This window comes from Lethenteron reissneri, chromosome 16 (genome assembly GCF_015708825.2).
Source record: "Lethenteron reissneri isolate LAM-NWPU_2019-01 chromosome 16, ASM1570882v1, whole genome shotgun sequence".
Taxonomy (NCBI): Eukaryota; Metazoa; Chordata; class Hyperoartia; order Petromyzontiformes; family Petromyzontidae; genus Lethenteron; species Lethenteron reissneri.
In genome coordinates, this window is record NC_083794.1 from 6,686,854 (window position 1) to 6,710,632 (window position 23,779).

Below are 23,779 nucleotides of genomic sequence, written 5' to 3' on the forward strand. Positions count from 1 at the left end.
GTCGCGAACCTCCTGCGCGCGCGAGGTTAAACCAGGGATCAGGATTTAGTCGCGAACCTCCTGCGCGCGCGAGGTTAAACCAGGGATCAGGATTTAGTCGCGAACCTCCTGCGCGCACGAGGTTAAACCAGGGATCAGGATTTAGTTGCGAACCTCCTGCGCGCGCGGTAACCAGGGATCAGATTAGTCGCAGGACCTCCTGCGCGCGAGGTTAAACCAGGGATCAGGATTTAGTCGCGAACCTCCTGCGCACGCGAGGTTAAACCAGGGATCAGGATTTAGTCGCGAACCTCCTGCGCACGCGAGGTTAAACCAGGGATCAGGATTTAGTCGCGAACCTCCTGCGCGCGCGAGGTTAAACCAGGGATCAGAATTTAGTCGCGAACCTCCTGCGCGCGCGAGGTTAAACCAGGGATCAGGATTTAGTCGCGAACCTCCTGCGCGCGCGAGGTTAAACCAGGGATCAGGATTTAGTCGCGAACCCTCCTGCGCGCCGCGAGGTTAAACAGGGATCAGGATTTAGTCGCGAACCTCCTGCGCGACGCGAGGTTAAACCAGGGATCAGGATTTAGTCGCGAACTCCTGCGCGCGCGAGGTTAAACCAGGGATCAGGATTTAGTCGCGAACCTCCTGCGCGCGCGAGGTTAAACCAGGGATCAGGATTTAGTCGCGAACCTCCTGCGCGCGCGAGGTTAAACCAGGGATCAGGATTTAGTCGCGAACCTCCTGCGCGCGCGAGGTTAAACCAGGGCTCAGGAATTTAGTCGCGAACCTCCTGCGCGCGCGAGGTTAAACCAGGGATCAGGATTTAGTCGCGAACCTCCTGCGCGCGCGAGGTTAACCAGGGATCAGGATTTAGTCGCGAACCTCCTGCGCACGCGAGGTTAAACCAGGGATCAGGATTTAGTCGCGAACCTCCTGCGCGCGCGAGGTTAAACCAGGGATCAGGATTTAGTCGCGAACCTCCTGCGCGCGCGAGGTTAAACCAGGGATCAGGATTTAGTCGCGAACCTCCTGCGCGCGCGAGGTTAAACCAGGGATCAGGATTTAGTCGCGAACCTCCTGCGCGCGCGAGGTTAAACCAGGGATCAGGATTTAGTCGCGAACCTCCTGCGCGCGCGAGGTTAAACCAGGGATCAGGATTTAGTCGCGAACCTCCTGCGCGCACGAGGTTAAACCAGGGATCAGGATTTAGTCGCGAACCTCCTGCGCACGCGAGGTTAAACCAGGGATCAGGATTTAGTCGCGAACCTCCTGCGCGCGCGAGGTTAAACCAGGGATCAGGATTTAGTCGCGAACCTCCTGCGCGCACGAGGTTAAACCAGGGATCAGGATTTAGTTGCGAACCTCCTGCGCACGCGAGGTTAAACCAGGGATCAGGATTTAGTCGCGAACCTCCTGTGTGCACGAGGTTAAACCAGGGATCAGGATTTTCCTCACCGAGGGCCGCTAAATGACTTTTACAAACCGTTGGCGAGACAGGCATTTAAACAATTTGAACAATAATGTCGCCTCTTCTTTTTCTACATTTCTGGTTTTGCTCATGAATAAAATCAATCAGTATGGCTTGACAACATCAGAGATTGGTGCCAGAAAGATGTTGCACTACTTGAGCACATTGGCACAAGACGGAGAGGAAAGTGGAAACAAATGACGACATGTGCAGTGGACCCCAACAGGGTATCTGCCCATCGTGATGATGATGACGACGTTTGCCCGCTGAGAAAGTGTTTAGATTGGCTCCGTCAGGTGGTGGAGGGTTCTCGTTAAACATTGGGATACCAACACGATTCGAACCCAAAGTAAACTAATGATGAATCATAATGCTGGTCATGAATGGATCGATATGTGTTAACGGGCCGTTTCAAAGTGGTGGTTGTGGGTCATATGAAATGAAGTTATGCCCGTGCTTATTAACACGAGACACACACACAGGAATATTTCTGTGTGTGTGTAGGTGCATGTGTGTGTGTGTTAGTCCATGTGTGTGTGTACCTCCATATATGTGAGTGTGTAAGTCGATGTCTTTGTGTGTGTGGGTCAATGTCTGTGTGTGTAGGTCGATGTGTGTGTCTGTCTTTTTCGCCCGGGCAACGCCGGGTACTTACCGCTAGTCTCCTATAGAAAGGAACAACGATCAAAAGAACGCCCCTATAATTGTACAACCTAACAATATCTTTATCCAGGGTTTCGGCCGAGGAGGGGGATACACACACGTGGGCTTACGGGGACTCCTTCACGTTCCCTAGCGAGCATGTGAATAGACGCGCGCACACACACAAGGGAACATTGATCTGTACGGTCTAATAGTAGACCGCTCTCATAAAACATCTTAGCAAAGCTTTCAACTAATCGACAACATCTTGCAGTGTTCTTAAAAAGTATAGAACACCCTGTGAAGTGTTGAATAGGAACAAGTTCCCACACACACCGATTTCATCTTTTCGCTAACGGCCGACAATCAGGGCTAGGCACCCATGAGAGAGAGAGGGGTAGAGAGAGGGGCACGCACGGAAATAATAACAATTAAAAAAGCTTAAAGTGCCATTGGCAAAAGCCCTGCGCTTGTGCGCTTGACTTAACAAAGAGTGCAACATCGTTCTCAGCGGGGGGAAACCGTTTGGCCCCAACTAAGTGGTGAATTGAAGGACCCACCCTCCAGCTAATTTAAACCCGGACGCCGATACTATACAGCGCTAAGCCTGGCTCTAATTTCATGCACAGTGCACACAAGGCAAACGAGCAACAAAGACCGATTGCCCCAGAGTATGAAAATGACCTTCAAACGAAATACCCCCTGCAATTTTTGGCGGAATAAAAGTCACGTGCATTTGCTAAAAGCACGTTTTAAATGCACGGCTTTACACAGATTGACACTTCTTATCGTGCGAGCAAACAGAAGCTTCTGTTTGCGTTGTTCACTCCCGAGAGGCGGCTGCGTAACGGCGTCGCGTGGCTGCACGACCCCAGAGGATGACACCGTGGGACGGCTGCTGTCACCTCTTCACTCGGCCTCTCACCGCAGCCGGGGGGGGGGGGGGGGGCGACTGAAGGTTCGCCGCACGTCGACCATCCTCTACTTGCGTGACTTCGGTCGATTTTTCGAAGGAGCGAGCGACGAGAAAAACTAACTTGACTCGCACACTATGAGACATCTCCTTTACCAGTGGCAAAATATAGTGATAGGGTTTTACCCTTTCAACTCGTACAAAAACTGACACCTTTATACAAGGCATCATGTTTGCTATAACCACAACACAAGCAGTCAAAATGCAAAGAAAAAGAAACAACTCTGATGATGATAATGATATGCACTATCCTTGTAGTTGATTGGTCCACACCCGAGACAGCTTTTCTTAGAGCCTAGTCTCCATTGGTGTTGGACCAGATGACGCCAAAAGGCGCACAACTCAAAAACAACGCACTATCAGAGTATTGAGAGCTCGGGGTAAGCATTTACACTATGAGACCTCCTTCACCAGTGGCAAAATATAATAATAGGTTTTTGCCATTTCAACTGGTACAAAAACTGACACCTTTATACAAGGCATCATGTTTGCAATAACCACAACACAAGATTATTACTACTTGACTCGCGCAATCGGTCTTTTGTGTCGCCGTCGGTTATATTGTTCAGACTAGCGATACGAAACACGGAGTGCATCTCATTCTTTTGTGTTCTACACAACTGGCCCGGAGATTTCGGCGCTCGAGAAGCTGCTGTATTCGTGTCAGGTGGCGGTTCGCGATTCAGGATTTCAGAAGAGCAGCAACCTGGCAGCACCTGGTCCAACGCGCAGGGTACCGATTAAGGCCGTGATGATTCACCCCCACCCCCCACAGCGTTCTCCGTCTTACCTCGCAATTCAATTACTTGTCCCTGTTAGGGGACACAATTCGAATGATACTGGTAGGAACCTCCTGGTTCCACCAGCCCACAGGGGATTATTGTGTCCGTCCGTCTGTCCGTCGTGCATTAAAAAATGGGAGGGGTCGGGCTGGGTGGAGAGGGGAAGGTGGGGAGGGGCTGGGTGGGGAGGGGAGGGTGGGGAGGGGCTGTGTGGGGGGTGGGAGGGGTGGGGCTGGGTGGGGAGGGGCTGGTCACCCCGTGGTGCCCTTATAAAACTCAACGTTTAACCTACTCACGCCGGCTTGTGCCCGCCCTCACAGTCGGGCATATTTGCGGAATACACCATGCCGCCGTTGACCCTGGCCACTGACCGAGCATCCCAACGTTACTACCAGCTCCCTCCGCAGGAATGTGTTTAATTAATGATCTTGGTAGCGTTGTGGTTAAATGTATTGAGCCGAGGCTCCCGTGTGCAGTGGAGGACCTACCTTGGACAGCTCTAACCAGGCCTCATTGCTGGGAGCGAACATGGTGTGAGCTCCAGGCCCCTCGATCTCAGGCCGCAGTCCCGACTGGTTCGAGTATTTCTGCGTGAGAGTGGCCTCGATGGGATCCAGCGTCTCGTAAACGTTCACGATGGGAGTGACTGGTGCACGGAAAAAAAGGCAGGGAGGAAAAACACGTCGTGTTCACGATTACAACAGCAGCAGCGGAAGCATTGAGATTATTACATTTAAATGCACACAGTCGCTGGCATACAAAGATATCCTGTAGAGCTTTAACAGACTGTTGGGGCAAGCGCTGTTAGTGAGCACTTATGAAGGTCGGAACGGTACACGAGGGGATGGGTGGCCAGCACCACGCCCAGCCGCTTTTGTCTCCCGAGTGAAAATGTTAACACACAGCACCAGGTACTCATTTGCGGCTGAGTCAATCTAGGGGAGGCACAGCACGGGTTCAGATAACGATCACTGGTGTTGACCGTTAGCGGGAATCGAACTCGGGTCGCCGGGTCCATAGTACAGCGCGCTAACCGCGGCGCCACCACTCCTCATCATTGTGTGTTTTGTGTGCGATGGAGGAAACACAAAGCACTTGTGAAACCCACATCCTGACACAATGTGGGAATGTTTTCATAACAGTGCGCAGAAGAAAAAAAACAATAATCTATTCCTAACACAGAGGAAGTGGGATTGAGTCTTGGTCATGGTGATTTGATCCGGATATTGAAATTGCATAGACAGCATAATGCTCACTTAGACCACCGATAACCAGCCACAACTCAGATATCATTGAATGCCAGTGGAGAGTGATATTAGTTCTGGGAGGCCAACACATGATCGACATGGCATGCGGAGGTCTTCATCCAGCAGTGGAGTTAAAAAGTGATGTAAATTATTATGAGGATATCGAGCCAAACCTCACTTAATCGCGTTACAATTCACATATTCAACGTATTGCATTTTATTTAACTGAATGGTTGTTTTATGAATTGTGCAGAAATATATAATTATTTGAGAATGCTGGTAAAGGTTTTAATTGAAAATACGTAGATATTGATTCATATGCAACGATAATTCACTTTGTTCAAAAGTATAACGGGAGGGGGCGGGGGGGGGGGGCTTACAATATTTCCCAGTATTCCCAAATATTTAACCCTGGGTGAACATATATTCAGGAGGCACACATATATAACTTTTTTTTCCTGACACCAACGTTACAGTGATGGAATGGGGGTTCGCCCGCGCTCATATCGATGAGCGTAAAAAGACACTCACTTGCCGAACAGCCATCGACGCCGTCCACTCTGACGTAGCCAGGGCAGCACTCGTGGGTCACGATCCTGTAGCGAGGGAGGGCAGCGAGAGGCCCACGTGTGAAAGGCAGGCACCGCTTGCTCCCACATTCCAGGACAAATAAGGCCCCCCGTTGTCCAGCAGTGGCCTCTTCCTCCAGATGCCTGCCGTACACGTTGCTTTCCCCGTTGCCATGCCCGGGGACAAGCTAAACCCTGACCTTTTGTGTTGTTGTTGTTGTTACACAACGGTGAGCTCCTTAAACAGGTGGCAACACGAATTATGAGTTCCTCCTGCCTTGCTACCGGGAGGTACGGGTCCCGGAGTCGTTCGTGCGCATGACAGATTTCAGAGCAAGGGTCAAATCCCTCACTTTATTTCGACGCCGCATCTCCCATAATTGATGCTCGAAAGGCCCTCTGGGGTTTCTAGGTGGGTCAGTTGTAAGTGAAATGACTTATGGCTTTGAAGCCACTTTGTCTACCCACCCTTTCGTCTCCTCCCCCCCAACAATGTGTTTTTTTTTCTCAAAAGAAATGACAGCCCTGCATGTGGCTCGTCCAGACGCGGGCGTAGAATGTGTAAGCGGGAAGCAGAGTTACTCATGCACAGTCTGCGGCCTGACCTTTCAAACAATGAGCGCCTGCCAGACATTGCGCTCATTTTTTTCTTCGTTTTTTCCATTATGTATTTCCCGAGGCCCCAGCTCCCTCTGCACCCCCCACCCCCCACTACAACCACCCCCTCGCGGGTTGAAGTCTCAGAGCCAAGCTAATTAAGAGGCCGTTGAGGATTTTATGCCCCGCTCAACGCGTCCGCAAATCGTGCGAGGACTTGTACGAATTACACGTCCCGGGCAGAGCTTATTTTCGGAGCGCTGGGTTCACGCCCTGCACACACACCTGTACACACACACACTTACACACACCTGTACACACACACAAAGATAAAACAAAGATCCCCCGTAAAGCCTTAACAGACTGTAGGGGCAAGTGCTGTTAGCGAGCACCTATGAAGGCCGGAACGGTACGCGAGAGGATGGGTGGCCAGCACCACGCCCGACCGCCTTTGTCTCCCCAGTGGCGATATTTACACACCGCACCAGGTACTCATTTAAGGCTGAGTCGACCTAGGGGAGGCCCAGGACCGGTTCAGATAATCGTCACTGGTGTTAGCAGTGAGCGGGAATCGAACCCGGGTCGCCAGGTTCATAGCGCAGCGCGCTAACCGCTACACTACCGCTCCCCATTCACACCTGCACACACACCTGTACACACACACACACCTGTACACACACCTGTACACACACACACACCTGTACACACACCTGTACACACACACACCTGTACCGATCGTAAATGCAGATGTGCGGGAGTCACCGGAGCTGACGTGAACCCTGAAGCCGGAGCTGGCTACACCGTTCAAGCGGAATGAAGCAGATATGCAACAGTGTTCTTTTACATTAAAGTTGAGGGCGTTTCAAAGAGTTGTGATTCCAAAACTTCAGTCTCCCATGACCACCACCACTGTCCAACTTTACACGTCTATCAAGTCAAGCGAACGTGATGCACGTCACACAGAAAGCATGGACATTTCCCGGTGCAACGGTGCGACTCACTTGATGTGTCATTATTATATTCGCGCCATACCCACGAAAATAGCAGGTGTGGACCAAATATAACTGGAATGGACTGAGCAGGAATTGTGTTGCCTCCTATACTAGTCCAGTGAACTCCATGCCTGGTTTTATGGAAGGGTCTTCACTATGCCCTACAAAGTGCAGGACAGATCGTGGAAGGGGAGTGGGGGGTAACCGAGTCAAAAATAGGGTTTTGCAGCGTTCCGCTTTTTTAAAAATAGTCCAAAAGACTGCAGAGGTCAACAAATACCGTTAACTCTACACACGTGTTCAATTTATTAAACCGATTCGTTCAACACTCTAACGGGGGGGGGGGGGGGGGGGGCTACGTGTTTACCTGGTTATTTTTACAAATGCCGTCACACGATCGATGTGACGAATGTGGCGTAATTTTGGCAAAGAAACGTTCTTGGTATCCGACCCCCGGGTGTACGACTACGTTGTGGGATTTGAACCCACGACCTCCTTGCTTGCGAGGCATGCGTTCAACCAACTCATCCATCCGCACGTCTATATTTACGCGCTGCGCAATAAAAGTGGTGCTAACGTACGAGCGCACGTACGTGACGGCGTGAGATAGTGCACTGTGCACTCCACGTGCACCGTTTAATGTTGTTATCGCGCAAAAGGGCTTCAAATTATCCGTTGCGTGCCGCATTATTTGATTGCGTTCAGATGAGACCTTTGAAACGATCGTATATTACGGGGATGAGTAGTATTCTATGTTTTAGTGTGGAAATACTCCGTTCTGACACAGTGGTGCAAGCACTTCACTATGAACCCAGCGACCTGAGTTTGATTCCCATCAGTGGCAATGATATCTGAAACGGTCCCGAACACTGCCTTAATCCATCGTACACTGACCAGAGTAGTGAAGTATGGTCTTTTAGTTTCCCTGACTTTGGTGGGAGAATAGTGCATTTACAAAGGGCTATAAATTGTTGTTTGTTTTTGTACACTATTAAACTGCATAGCAAACAGTGCATAATCACATATTTACCATACCGTCATTTACATGTTGTTTTGACACAAGTGAATATCATTAAATACTGGAATGAATCTGACACACACACAGTACAGCATTAACTAAGTTACATTAGTTACACAGAAAGCCTTACTGAGTCTTTAAACTAATTTGACTCAATTTATCTGAACGCCATTTTTTAAGTCTTGCATTCTCCACCGATGCAAATAATAAAATGTATCATATTTATTCATGAAGCCTCACTGAGTCCAACGTGGATATTGTTTGGCCAATGCCACCGGTAAGTGTTTGGCTTCATGTGGGAGGAAGCCACATAATCTGGAGAACACCCAACCACCTCACGGTGCCACACCTACAACACCTGGCAAGCCTCCGGTTGCTTCGCGCTCCAGTACCAAACCAGGCTCAAGCCCAAGCTTGTCTTCTGGATTACCTCGAGAGAAATTCTCAAGTCCTGCAGAGGCACAATATTCGTAACCAGATTGCTGGATTGCACCCAACACGTCTGGCTCATTCAATGCGAGCTGTCGCTGAAACGAACGCTCGCTCCACACTCACGTTTTCTTGCCGCAGATCTGCTTCTGGTACCACTGCTTGCAGTTGGAGTAGTATTTCTTATCTGTGTCCACCACCTTCTGCACGGCGCACACGTTGGCCCTGTGGTGAGATCATCAGCTCGGTTAATGCGGAGCCAAAGATCCCCCAGACAGCCTTAACGGACTGTTGGGGCAAGTGCTGTTAGCAAGTGGCAACTATGACGGCCGGCACAGCACGCGAGAGGGTTGCACCACGCCCCGTTGCCCTTGTTCTCCCTGTGGCGATGTTTACACACCGCTACCAAGTACTCATTTGAGGCTGAGTCAACCCAGGGGAAGCCCAGGACCAATTCAGATTATCGTCGCTTACCCACGGACATACGCGTACGCCTCGCACAGCGTGAACACATTGCTCGCGGTGTCTAACGTGAACAGTTAATCGTAATAAATGTAATTAACGTGTTCAGCTCTGTGGTGCATATACCCTCTAGAAAGGAAATTAGGTCTAACATTTTTTTTAAGCCATGAAAAGGCTGAACTTTTTTTTCTCTACATGCTGTCGTTACACAAACTTTGAATACATTTTTAATTCCGTGAGTTTTTGCGGTGCGTATATATACATTTTTACTTTGGCATATTAGATACGGAATTGTACACAGAACAGTTCTGACCAACATTGTGAATTAAATTTGCTTAAATGGAAGTACTTTCAGAAATGTTGTCATTTATAAAATAATGCCTTAACGTACAAGTTGCTGAAATACTCTCTCTATATAAATGTAAAACGCACCTTATATCATGGATGAGCAAACGTAGAGACGAGTACACGCAAGAAGAAAAAGACATTTAAAAATGTCACGAAACAAAGGTAATCGAGAAGACATTGCCAACAAATTAATCGCGCAATAAATTCAACGCAGCCCTTTGCAAAAAGCCATCGCTTTTTGCTCCGACCGCCCCAAAATGTGTCCGTCGCTCGCAAAAACGTCGACAAGCGGCAAGATCTCGGACGAGAGAAAGAGAGAGACAGAACAAGAAAGATGGGGCATTGTTACCCTTGTGTCCGGCCGCGGATGCGACTGTGGGACACGGTGCGGTCGAAGTGCGACGCGTCCGCCACCAGCGAGAACGCCAGCGCAACGAGGAGACACGAGGCGAGCATGGTGCAGGTTCCCAGAGAGCCGAGCAGCGACACGAATGAGGTGGCCTCCGTCGCTCCACCGTCGTTATATAGGGGCTCAGGAGCCGGCTCCGGGTAGGCGGAGAAATCGCGGCCACGTTATTTGAGTGCCACTGGCTCTCCCCCCCCACTCCCCCCAAAAAAAGTGTTTTTCAAAGTGCGGCCACGGGGGGTTTTGCACGGAGGCAAATGCCCTCCAGTGGCAAGGAGGGGTAATTTTGCGTGTCACGCAATCGTTTTTAAGCTCCTTTTGTCAATCCACTGCTGGATGAAAGCATCCCCACGCCGTGTCTTTTGTGGGGGGGGAGGGAGGGGGGTAGGTGGTGGCGGTGGGGAGAGCTGTTTGACCGTACTTCAACACGCCGGTCAGTGCAGGTTTGCGAAGAGGAGACCACTCAGGATTGTTTCAAATATCGCTCGAATTTGTATGTTACGCGTCTGAAGGAGTTGGGTCGTCAGACTCGTAGCGCAGCGCGCTAACCACTGTGCCACTGCTCCACCCTGCCTGTACCGTGTAATATGCATCGGTGGCTGGATATCCTAAGAGTTGACACTCTCACCGCTAACCTAACTATTTCAGACGCTGTCTTCTCGACAGACCTGCTCTCCACCTGAGGACGGCTGCTTGCGTTGTGGCCGAAACGTCGTGAGAATTATTTTATTATTTCCATTCTACGTGACTTTACCGAAAGAACCAAGAAGATGAATCCCTACAGTCACGAAAGCTTTAAATCGAAATTTAACTATGGACATTAAGTTGACGTCGTATGCTGTTGTCACGGCCCAAATCCCACTGTTTGAAAGATTACATAGAGCAAGGCCACTCCACGTATCACTCGCCACCGATGTTAGCCGAGGTCACCGGGTTGTGAGCATAGGAACTTTGACAATGCTCCCCCCCTGGTACTTTGGCTCGCCGTTGTCAAGGCTGAATGATGGCTGCTGTGGAGCATTAGTAGCTCAGATGTCACGAAGCCACTGATGTTCGCCATGACTGGGGAATACAGCTCGGGTTGTCAAGATTGTCGAAGGGAATTTGTGGATGTCAGCTCATGGAGAGTTTTCCAAGATTCTGATCCTCTCACCCGTCAAGGTCCACATTTCCATCTTCCAAAATCTTCAAAGACAAATTTGAATTCTGCACGGTGTTGGGGCATGTAGAATGTAAGTGTGGAATATCTATCCAGGATACTTCAATTTAGTGCCTGGTGTGAATTAATTTCGCGCTGATTTTTGCACATTCAAAAACCACAAATATAAATGTAACTAAAAATTTCACTTAATAATGACTGTATTTGTCAGAAACAAGCCAAACTACATTTTAAATACAGAACTCTGCTGGTCTGCTTCCACTGGAGCAGCCAATTGGGTGCAACGAAATCTCTTACCAGCAGTCCTATTTGTCCAGTTACCTGTGGTACATCCACACATTTTCTCTTACGGATAAGTGGAGTACACTTGCGTTAACCCGCGGATAATAGTATCCACAATGATAGGGGTTCCCCACACATCGCCAGTACGTTGCGCGGGGCCTTAGTGTCCGGACGCAACAACTCTTTGTGCCGTTTAAAAAAAACAGACAGATCTTACATGGAGATGTAACTCAAGTGACCTCTGGTGGATAAAATGCTCAGTGGTTGGCAGATTTCTTCGGCTCTAACGCGAACGGTTCAAAAACAAGAGTCGAACAAAATCTGGCTTGCATCGCACTCTCGCAAAGGAGGCATGCATAAATTATGTTTGTTTGAGCGTGAAGTGCCCTTTTTGCTTAAATATATATTTTAACAAGACAAAAAACAACTTCGGATCTCGTATCTTCATTTAGAACGTTTTGTTCCAAGCTGGTGGGAAAATTATGAGCGCACCCTAACGGCGAAATCGTAATTCCTCGGGCAATAAAATCTTGAAAACTATAAATAATGAACTAATGGCTAATAAACATGTTCATAACTATCAATGCTTAATTTTTGTCCATTACACACATCCTGGCCCATCTAAGAACAGATTTCAATATGAAGCAATTCACGATTTACTCGTTTGCCAACGGCTTCCAATTTATGGTCTCGGCAGTAATAATAGTTCAATTTGTAACGCGCGCAAATTTGCAGACGTAGTGGCCGCAACTCAGAGGCGCGGAGCCAAGCTCAGAGTCGCTCAAAAGCATGATTGTAGAGGTGAGTTTTTAAGTGTCTCTTGAAGGAGGCGATTGAGGTGATGCTGCGAATGTGCAGAGGGATATCGTTCCAGACAGTTGGGGCTGCCACCGAGAAGCGGCGCATAGACACGATGACCATCCTGGATCTTGGTATCAAGAGGAGGTCGTGAGTCGCGCTGCGCAGGCATCTGCCGTGTGCTGAGCTGCAAGTTGTCAATAATGAAGAAAGGTACGGCGGGCAGGCGGATACAGGCGCTTTGTTCCTTTGCACAGTAACCACAGTTTAACCCTCGCCATTATTCCTCGTGATGCTTGCCAGTGGATTAAACAGCTCAAATGGAAATTTTCCACCAGGGCGGTCAAATATCGCAGAGGTGAGAATTGTGCAGCCAATTGCCCAGTCGAAAGTTCATATTCTGATCCGCGGACTAAATAAATAAAATAAAATAATTTAATTTGACCAGGTAAGGCCCCCTGAGCTATATAGCTGTTTTTCAGATGCGACCTAGCCACAAATGATAACTCAACGAAGTGGCTTATCATGTTGAAGTTTGCAGCAGCCAAATACTCTAAACGCGTGATGTTGATTCTAGATGTGGAGGGAACAACCGGAGGACAAGAGAAAAATCCACGTGACCACGGGGAGAGAGAGAGAGAGAGAAAACATTCAAACTCCAAATACTCAGGCAACAGGGTCGGGGCTCGAACCTACGACCTCCTGCATACCAGGCAAGGCCGTTAACATCTCGCTGCCGTGGCACCACGATGAATGTAGACTGGACTCCAACGAAATAACCAAAGAGTATGGATTCCTGCAGTCACGAAAGCTTCAAACCAAGATTGGACTCCAACGCTCCATGGACTCGCCAGCACCAGCCTCTCCTATCTCATTGGCAACTAAGTGGCAAGTGGCGTGGGGCAATTGCCACTTAGTTGCCAGAAGTTCGCGGTTCGAATCCAGCGGCCGCCTTGGTTATCGCTGTGCGTGCACTTGCCGTAAACACAGCGTCTGCTTCACAGCCCACATTAAATATCCCACAACGTGATTGACAGGAGCAGGCCATTGTGACCTGCCGTCGTGGTCCAATGATTGAGAAGTTACCTGCGAATGACTCGATTGGGATCACACACGGCAACATTTGCCTCCCAACTGAGATGCTACTGATGACTGCGTCTGTGAAGCACAGCGCCTTGCGCTATACGAATGGGCGCGAATATCAAATGTATGACATTCTTATTAATATTAGTTTGCAAATCTACGTCTCCATTGTATTGCAATCACGCCCGCACACAAACCGTAAATACGCACTCATCAATTAACGATTACATCCGTATGTTTATTACACTGCAATATAACAGTTTGTAGTGTCGTCGGCTACTGCATTAATTACGTAACACAGCGTTTTGTTGATTTTCCTCGTTTCAACAGTACATTGGCAAAGATATAGAATCCAGTGTATGCTTTGTATACAATGCATAGTGGCGCTCTACACATACCTATGCAGTCTATTCCAAATACAGCAGGTACGTCTACACAACATCCTCTTGCTAAAAGTGCGTGCAGGCCGCATGGCTCAGTGCTTCTCATATGCGCATATTGCCAATCCGTTTGGCAGATTAGCAGAAGGATTATATGCTGCGCGGTGCTCTTAAAGTCACGCGTAGAGTGTGTAACTTTGGCCTCAAGGTCTCCGAACACCGTAATACATTTGTGGCAGGATGCGTGTTTCTGTTTTTTTTTTGCAGCAAACCGGACAGCGCGATGAAAATTCACAGGCCTTGCTAATTGGTGCGAGGCATAGTGGCCTCCATCTGTTGCCATGACGATGTACAAGGGCACACGGCAGGGGGAGAGGGGTTAATCAACTACAGAGTAAACAAAGCAACGTTGGGGCAACGTTAGAATGTGATTAGGACCGTTGGACCAATGTTCAATCAACATTGGTCCAAGGTTCCATGTTTACTGGGAGCCGTTATAGTAAAAACATTTAAAACACAAGCTTTAACAGGCAAAATATAAAAAAAACTTAAACTATACTAGTACAGTATTGGAATATGACTTACAAATATGATCATTGGTAAAAGTTGAAGAAAAAAAAACTAAATTTATTATTTTCCATTTGGGGGCCACGAACAGACGGCCATCTTGGTGCAGTCTTGTCAGAAAAGTGATCATGTGACCGTGAGCAGCCAATCACGAGGCTGCAGTCCTCCCTACAAATGCATCCTCAAAGTCAAGAGATTGTGATCCTGGAAGGAATGGCTTCCAATTCCGTTGCAGAATGCAGCCTTGAAGCTGGAAACCAACGGCAGCTTGCAGCAACACACGACATATGCTCAAGGTCTCACTTTGATCCAAAATCAAACTAGCTTCGCTTGCAGCTTCCACCAAAACGTTGGCTCCTGAAGTAGATTTGAAATTTGTCTTTGAATCAAACAGAACGAGCAGAAATGGGATTATTTTACTTTAACTCCTACGAGTTTTGGAGTCTTGTAAAGTTGTAAGCATCGACATGTGTGAATAAATTGATCTCTTAGATGCCATGTGACGCAGCAGTCCACATAAAACGTGTGCAGTTTATCAGTATTCCAAAAGTACTTCCAGCCTTCAGCATCTTTATTTTTAAAAAGTTTCTTTACTATTATCTTCTCAGGAGCCTGAACAACATAACATTTTTATCAGAGCAAGAAAATCCACAACTTCTGCCGCAGTCCCAGTTCAGAAGAAGCAGTTTCCTCGGAAAAAAACTTAATCGGTTTTTTTTTATCTTCCATCTCCAGAGCTGTAAAGTTCACAGAGTACCTCTTTTGTTGATGTTGCTATTGATGTCAATATATATATTTTTCAATCTTCAATAAAATGGCAAATACAAGCGGCTCGAAATAAACAAAAAAAAAGAACAAAAAAAACAAACTACGAACGAGCCATTGAGATCAGAGTCGAGTTGTCACGTAGGGCCCCGACATGCCGTGCCACGGTCCATCCCCAAACACCGCGTCCTCCTCCTCCTCTCCGTGCTCAAACACCACGTTGGCAAAGTCGAACCGCGACGACTCGGGGCTGAAGACGCAGGCGAGCCTCTCCAACGATCCCTGCGACGCCTCGTCTCCCCTCTCGTCCGCCACCATCGACGCGCTGGAGGAAGCCGCCGCGCAGTCCGCGGCCGTCGCACGACACGGGAGGCCGGCCGGCCGAGGTGACGGAGCAGGGATTGGCGGCGGCGGCGCCGCGCGACGACGAGCACCCGGGAACATCCGCGCCCGCGAGGTGCGACGGCGAGTAGAAGCCGAAGCGGAACCGCCGCTTGCGCCGAGGCGGCGGTGCCGCTGCGGCCTGCACGCCCGCCTGCCGGAGGCCGCTCCCTCCTCGCCGCCGCGCCACGCTCTCGGACAGCGAGCGGATGCGCCGCACGTTGCGCCGCGGCAGCAGCTCCAGCTTGCCGAGGAAGCGGCCGCCGGGCCGCGGCAGGTGCCTGTTGAGCCGCCCGCCGACCCCGTTCACGCACGTCCCGCCGAAGCCGCCGAACCCGTCCGATATGAGCACGCCGTTGCTCCCGTGGCCGAAGGAGAGCGCGTCCCAGGTCTCCGCCTGCGTGGGGATCAAGAATTCGGGCCGGCACGCGGTGCGCGCCTCGGCCGGTTCGCACCGCTCGCCGCCGCCGGCATCGTCTGTCTGCGGGGGGCGCGGAGTGACGTCGAACGGGCAGCCGTGGGGCGGGTGGCCTCCGTCTCGCTGGGGCGCGTGGCCCGCAGCGCCGCCTCCGAGGTCCGAGTCGTCCGCCAGGCTGGCGTGGGCGCCGCCCCCCGCCCCGCGGCGTGGGAAGCACGTGTCCGTCTCGGGGCTGCTCTTGTCGGGCGTCGTGGAAATCTGCGAGGTGTCAACGGACGAGCCTCGCCGCTGGGAAGCCGCGTCGAGCATGCTCATGACCTCGTAGCGGAAGCTCGAGATGTCCTGCTTTAGCTCCTGGGGACAACAGAGATTCGACCCTTGGCCACCACATCCAACTGGGCTACTGGATTCGTTGAGAATCCTTTTGAGATATCTCGCAGTGCAGAAGCAGATGTCATAGATCTACTTCTGAGATTACTTCTAATTTCCTTTAATCCACAGATTAGGAGATAGAGTTTATCACACACCCGGTATATGGGAAAACTTTTGTCGCATGAAAAAGTAATATACTCTATATATTACTTCTGAGAGCTTGGAATATATCCAAGTTCAGTGAAAAAATGTAATACAGGTTTTTTTGTGTCGTCAAACCCGCCACCACCCGACACAGCCAACTAGTAAGGTTTGTCACGTAAACAGAACATGCCAATTTGTTGCTAGTACAGCACACCGGTGTGTTGTAGAGCCAAGCCACAATATTTACAATCTGAGTACGGCGTTTCGCCAGTAATTACAACTAGCTTCATCAGGCGACAGCCAGATTTGTAAAGTCCTCCTGTTTTGTTCCTGACATAGAGGGGTAGATGTGATGACAACACTTGTGTGGGGGGGGGGGGGGAAGTAATGAATCCATATAAATGACTGAGTATCCATTGCCATTTGGGTTGTTTATATGGTAATCAACGTACATTATGCATGCGCATTATGCAAGCCCATTGTCCTCGTACTTCGTGTCGATTGTGTGTACTAAAATAGCCATACCAACGGTAATCCAACGTATTTAATGACACATGTATATGTTTACGCGATCTAACCCAAAAAAAACCCTGTATTATAGATTATATTGATAGCCTACGTGTTAAACTGAAAAAACGTACAGTAAAACCTTGGATTGCGAGTTACTTGGTATGCGAGTGTTTTGCAAGACGAGCATTTTTTTAAAATAAATATAAATTTGATAAACGAGCAATACGAGTAGTACGTGTATACGCTTTGTCTGCCGAGCGTCACGTGATCACAACTGATATACGAGTGCTTTGGATTACAAACACGTTTCCGGAACGAATTATGCTCGCAATCCAAGGTTTTACTGTAATTGTTATTTTGTGCACTCATTGGGTTGAGTGCCCTGATCATGAGTATCAGGACGATCATACACAAACCTCTCCAAAATGAATACCTTATTGAGCATGTACCACTGAGAAGACGCCAGCAGCTAGCATCTGCTGATGAGCTGCAGCAGGGCCGAAGCCTTACCTTGAAGCTATCCTCAACCAGGCTCTCCCCAGACCTCTCGTTCCTGACCATCGCTGCCACGTAGCGCTTAACGAGATTCTTGATGACCTCCTGAAACACAGGGGGGGGGGGCGGTGAAATCGTAAAAATGTATTTTTAAGTTATGGTGGGCGGACAAACGATGAGTAATTTCTTGTCCTTCCTCCGTTAATGTCTTAATGTGGCCCAATACCTCATCGACAGTGTCCCCAATGGCTACCTGGGGCTTTGTCACGAGACTGGTTCCCAACACAGAATGCTCGTGACTTATGACCACGTAAATCACCACTTCTCGATGCTCGTGATCGCATGAGAAACGACAGTTCATCAGTGTGACGATGCAGTGGAGCTCCGTAATAGGCGTTTATAAAACTAGTGAAAGAAATAACATCAGCGCAAAACATATAACGTCTAATGCAGGAAGCAAATTGGCATGGGGAATAATGATGTATTACAGTGGAACCTCGGTATACGACCGATTTGGAATAAGTCTAATTTGGTATACGTCGTGTTTTTTCGAGAAAAAAACGTCTTGGGATACTACGTCTTGCTTGGGATACGACGTGTGGCTTCTGTATGCATTTTAGTAATTAGTGTCTAAATTATTTTATACAACCCCATTAATGTATAATATGCCATATAAAATATCATTTATTTTCCTCTGGAACGGATTATTTTCTTTCCCTTTATTTCTTATGTGGGAAAAAATTAGTTTGGTATACGTCATTTTCGGTATAAGTCCTACCTTCTGGAACAAATTAATGACGCATACCGAAGTACCACTGTATTATATTATCAGTCGTGAGTAATACATCAGCGGTGAGCGGCTGAGCGTTAAATATCAGAAACCCATTGTTACCTGATATTCATGAGTTCTTCTTAAGTTGTCTGAAGTCTTCTTCTGAACAGATAAAAGAAAAACAATGTTAAATGCAGTGCACCAAAATTGGTTTATGGTACATTTCACGTAAAAGTTTTGTGGTTGGCTGAACGGAAATGGCGCAGAAATGTGTGCGTACAATATTTGGTTTAACACTTTAGCTTTCCAAAACAAAAACCTGTATTATGGATCGTACAATATTTGTTTACGTGTGTCGGAGTTTTCGTATTTATTTTCCAGGACGTATGCATGTTGAATTTCCTTGGCGCCGCACGTAGCCAACGGTGCCAGTCGGAGGTGCGATTTCCACCACTTATGACAAGAATAAACCTCACCACCCACAGTCGTTAACCCAGCTTCTAGAAATACGGGCACGCTGCCACAGTGGTGTAGTGGTTCGCACACCGGACTTGCAATCCAGAGGTCACCGGCTCGATCTCCTGGCATGGTGTTTGAAACAGTGGTGAAACTTTCTTAAATCCCACCCCCGCCGCCTCCACCATCGAGCGGAATAACTGGGTTGAACCACAGTTATTTCTTTCAGACTCTGTCTTCTCGACAGACCTGTTCTCCACCTGAGGACGGCTGATTGCGTTGTGGCCGAAACGTCGTGAGAATTAATTTATTATGTTTAATTTTTATTATTTTATTATTTCCATTCTACGTGACTTTACCGAAAGAACCAAGAAAACACAGTTATTTCATCGGCAGGTCGCATGCGGTGACGTTGTATTCTATTCTTGCGATGATGACAGTCGTACGTTCTGGAGCTAAATTTTAATGCCGATGTCTGCTTGCCACAACCAGAAGGCTTTAGGAGAGAGAGACAGTGTGGTGTTGTTATTCATCCTCCTTCGTTCAGGGAGTGCAGACTACAGTTGTTTGACTCGACGGTCCACAGTTTGGGTTGCACGGCCCTAATTGTGCCACTGTGGTTTGTGCATTTAATTTTCCACATATGGAAGGAGATGTGCGCATCGGCTTGTTGTTGTTGTTCTGATGGTTCCACCGGTGTCTTCGAGCAGGAATGTCAGAGCCAGGAGGTGCGATGCTTTGGGTCTTGAATGAGGTGTATATTTGAGAGGTAAAGTGTGGGTACTCCCACATGTTTGAAGATGTACTATCTCGAGCTCCCTTTGGTGGAGGCCCTTCCGCCAGCAGTTGCATGAGCAAACAGTTGCAGGGCTGCATCTTCGACTTTGTCCATAACTACGCTCTCCAAGAACTAAACAATTCAGAGATTTCAAACCTTGAGAATAAAGGTCCACTGCCAAAAACGTGAGCATATTATACACTCCTCATGTTGCGGTGCTCTGGTATTAAATGATGGCTGCAGTAAATGGTTTTTCAGTCTGCCTCTAAACTATCGACAAAGCTGTCCATTGGAGGAAAATGCAGTAAAAAAAACGAACGGATTCCAATTTATTTCGTTACCAAATATCGATCCGTCGCAGTGCAGCAGTTTAACTCCGCTGCTATAAATAGAAAACTGCCGATTCACCTCTGAACTTATCGAATCGGTTCCTGGACCGAGCGCCACCCCTTCATTGCTTTTTAAACTTCCTGGTGTGAGCTGGGCTCGAGTGATTGAACATGACCAGCTTCCACAATGCACTAGGCATGCAGTGGTAAGAGGCAAAAGCGCAGCAGTGCAATTTCCTGTTTGAACCACTTCTGGTTGCTGGACTTCCACGAGGCAATTTTGGCCTACTCTCTCATGCTCGGAGAGGTGAGATTACCCACATTTTACACTTTACCCACCGTATGCAACCTCCCGATCGATTCACTGTGGTGTAACCCAGTTACACTAAACTAAATTATAATTCGTTTTTTTTTTACCACTGAGCTACATAGCTCTTCTTCTTGGTTCTTTCGGTAAAGTCACGTAGAAGGGAAATAATAAAATAATAAAAATAAAACATAATAAAATAATTCTCACGACGTTTCGGCCACAACGCAAGCAGCCGTCCTCAGGTGAAGAATGAAGAATGAAGAAACGTCGTGAGAATTATTTTATTATGTTTTATTTTTTATTATTTTATTACTTCCCTTCTACGTGACTTTACCGAAAGAACCAAGAAGATGAATCCCTGCAGTCACGAAAGCTTTAAATCGATACATAGCTCTTTTTCAGAAGCGACCTGGGCACAAATCATAGCGCAACAAAGTGGCTTATCATCGTGTAAATTTATAGCAGCCAAATACACGGAGGACCGAGAGAAAATCCACATGACCACGCCTGTATACCAGGCGAGGTAGTTAACATCTCGCCACTGTGACGCCTTACTGGGCGAACAGAGGTGGTGGTGGATTTAACAAAAACCTGCCCTGTTTCAACTGCCACTCCGGGAGATTGAACCAGTGACCTCTGAACTGCAAGCCCAGCGTGCTCACCATTACACCACAGCAGCAGCCACAGTGGTGTAGACGTATTCAACTGTATTACAATCACAAAGTTGTTATATTGGTAGAACGCGGTATGACTTTTAAGTAAAAAAAAATCTCACCGATGACGATTTAAGCTCATATCAGATAGCTTTGGATACGCGGTCTAAATTTAGATTATAGCGTGCTTTGATTTTTTTTGGTGGCATCTTCATTTAATTTCTATTTGAAATAGGCCAATAAATTTGCATTACGGATATAGATGTGTATTTATTGGGCACATAAGATACCTTCCATCTCATCTCAACCATTCCACTGCCCTGCTGTCGTCTAGCCAAAGGGGGCCCTCCCAGAGTGGCATCTGTCCCTGTTCAGAATTCCTGGTATTTTTTTTAGCAGTGCAATTGAACGTTTACCCCGATGGCGCCGAACTTGCGATGCTTCCTGATGGGCTCGCCTGCCGTGCCGGGGCCGCACGGGCAGATGCAAGCGCGCACGTAGCGGCACAGGTACCACGCGGACTTGGGGCTCGGCACGATGTTGAAGGGGGGCGGCAGTGTGGCACCCTCCTCGAAGTAGCTCATCCACAGCTTGGTCCGCGCAAACTTCCACTCGATGTCGGCGTGGTCCTGCGAAGGACGCGGGCGTGTTACAGGGCACGGGGGGCTCGACGCAGGGCCGTTGAAAGTGAGCCCGATGCACGCTGGGCCGTTCAAAGAAAGATCCAGCTTGTTCTTGGTTCTTTCGGTAAAGTCACGTAGAAGAGAAATAATAAAATAATAAAAATGAACATAATAAAATCATTCTCACGACGTTTTGGTCACAACGCAAGCAGCCGTCCTCAGGTGAAAAACAGGTCTGTCGGGAAGACAGAGTCTGAAAGACACACCCCAGGCTTGGAGCCTCCTACGCATTTTACAAGTAGTACTAATCCCATATCTGCATTTCCCATAAATATGCTAAATTCCTATTGATATGCAAATTATTTTGTCAAGGCGCTCTTCCCTCTCCAACCCAGCTTAAATAGACGCTCCAAGCGTGGGGTGTTTCATTCAGACGCTGTCTTCCCGACAGACCTGTTTTTCACCTGAGGACGGCTGCTTGCGTTGTGGCCGAAACTTCGTGAGAATAATTTTATTATGTTTTATTTTTATTATTTTATTATTTCCCTTCTACGTGACTTTACCGACAGAACCAAGAAGATGAATCCCTGCAGTCACGAAAGCTTTAAATCGAAAGATCCAGCGTGACTCGTCACTTTGTCCCAGCGCTGCAAGAGCCAAGCTATCGAAGCATCAGAAAGGGCGCATGGAGGAAGACGTGGTGGAACTAAGATTGAAGTCAGAATGTTTAGAATCAGAATACTTAAGAATATAAGTTGACCGGTCTGTGAGTAGAATTCTAGATTTGAAGCTTTCGTGACTGCAATGATTCATATTCTTAGGTTTTATCGGTAAAGTCACGTAGGTAAAAAACATTAAAAAGTAAAATAAAATAAAAATCACGACGTTTCGGAGGCAACACAAGCTTCCGTCTTCAGGTGGTACCGTCACAGCCACGACAGCTGTATCAAGTAAGATGAAAAAACCTAAGAATGTGAGTAGAATATCATGGTCAAAAGTGTCAAAGGCTTTTGACAAATCGAGGAATAGTGCACAGCAGTAGTGGGCTTTATCCAGGTTATTGAAGAGAAACTCTTATACTGCACATCCATCATAGCTGTGACGGTGCAGCAATCCTAACGAAGACCAAACTTTGCTGTGCAGGAGATTGCGAATTTTTAGGTATCACTTTATTTGTGTTTGAAGTATTTCATTAAGTAGAACGTGTTGTCTATATTTATTTAAATTTGTGCATTTTGATGTGACGTTACATTTCTCAACCCCCCCCCCCTTCGTCACACATCGTCACAAATGTCTGACACCCCCCCCCCATAGGTGCGTGACGTCATTTATGGACGGCCCCTTTGGCTGCGCTGCTGCCCCTCCCCTGCCCACACCTTCCATTGCTCTTTAGTGGTCACCCATCCAAGCACTATGCAGGTTCAAACCTGCTTAGCTTTCGAGGTCCTGATTCCACGTGATTTGGATCAGAGGCAGATGCACGTGTGATGGGTTGGCATGCAACGATCGCATAACTAAAATGCATTCTCCTGCTCACAAAACCGTACAAAGTTACACGACTCCTGCAGCCACTAGAGGTCGCTACGCTGAAGTAAATATGACTCTAGAAACAAATTAAAAAATTCACGACGTTTCGGAAGCAACACAAGCCTCCGTCTTCAGGTGGAACCGTCACAGCCACGACAGCTGTATCAAGTAAATGAGAGATCACAAGAAATACTACCCCGTATATATAATGGTTGAGGGGGGAAGGGCCAGGAACCATTATATATACGGGATAGTATTTCTTGTGATCTCTCATTTACTTGATACAGCTGTCGTGGCTGTGACGGTTCCACCTGAAGACGGAGGCTTGTGTTGCTTCCGAAACGTCGTGAATTTTTTAATTTGTTTAATTTTACTTTGATTAACTTTATTAATTTAAAATTTTTACCTACATGACTTTACCGAAAAAACCTAAGAGTATGAATCCTTGCAGTCACGAACGCTTCAAATCTAGAATGACTCTAGAAATGAATCGTGACCCCTAATTTTGGCAATTTATCAAATCACCTGGTTTAGAGAGGGGGGGTGGGGGTGTTGAATCATTGCTCCCCTCACACAGCGTTCAGTTTTTTTCCCCCCTGACCTGGCACGAACGTTTCTGCGTCAGCAAAACTCGGCGCAGATGTTTGTACCATTCCGTGTAATTTCCTTTAGCGCCGGAGTTGACGATGCATCTATAATGCTCCTTTGTGCTGCTGCGGTGAGCCAGCAGCAGCAAGCAAGCAAGGCAGTAGCGATACTGCTATTGCAGCCGTGCAACCTACTCAAAATAAACAGGCGGTCTTTCCACTAGGTGGCACATTGGCAACGCAGTGTTTTCAAAGCTGCTGCTGATGCTGCGGCTGGACTGGCCATGTTGGCGGCACGGCGTTGACTCAATCGGGGCCACCCAGAAACGCTGGACTGAACGAAACGAGGAGCGCTGACTTTGGACATTTCCCCGTGAATTTTGTGAAATGGAGCGCGTCGCTGGCAATGCAAAACAAAAACCAGAAATAAATAATAAAACTCGCCGAGCATTGAGCTTGCAGTACGATGCAC

At 48.0% G+C, this 23,779-nt stretch overlaps 2 protein-coding genes across 2 annotated transcripts in view; both read right to left on the reverse strand.

Annotated features, from left to right (window-relative positions):
* LOC133343109 (transforming growth factor-beta-induced protein ig-h3-like) overlaps nucleotides 1-10,978 on the reverse strand; it is a 40,735-nt gene extending 29,757 nt beyond the window's left edge. The window contains exons 1-5 of the mRNA XM_061552614.1: nucleotides 10,904-10,978; nucleotides 9,862-10,055; nucleotides 8,829-8,927; nucleotides 5,629-5,693; nucleotides 4,339-4,496 (exon numbers count right to left, since the gene is read on the reverse strand). Of these exons, the coding sequence (XP_061408598.1) occupies nucleotides 4,339-4,496; nucleotides 5,629-5,693; nucleotides 8,829-8,927; nucleotides 9,862-10,055; nucleotides 10,904-10,978 (591 nt within the window). The remainder of the gene's footprint in view (nucleotides 1-4,338; nucleotides 4,497-5,628; nucleotides 5,694-8,828; nucleotides 8,928-9,861; nucleotides 10,056-10,903) is intronic.
* Nucleotides 10,979-13,482: 2,504 nt separating this feature from the next.
* Nucleotides 13,483-23,779, reverse strand: part of LOC133342874 (short transient receptor potential channel 4-like) — a 79,911-nt gene continuing 69,614 nt past the window's right edge. Inside the window, 5 exon segments of the mRNA XM_061552232.1 lie at nucleotides 13,483-15,330; nucleotides 15,332-16,105; nucleotides 17,288-17,377; nucleotides 18,165-18,206; nucleotides 20,987-21,199. Of these exon segments, the coding sequence (XP_061408216.1) occupies nucleotides 15,076-15,330; nucleotides 15,332-16,105; nucleotides 17,288-17,377; nucleotides 18,165-18,206; nucleotides 20,987-21,199 (1,374 nt within the window). The 3' untranslated portion in view covers nucleotides 13,483-15,075.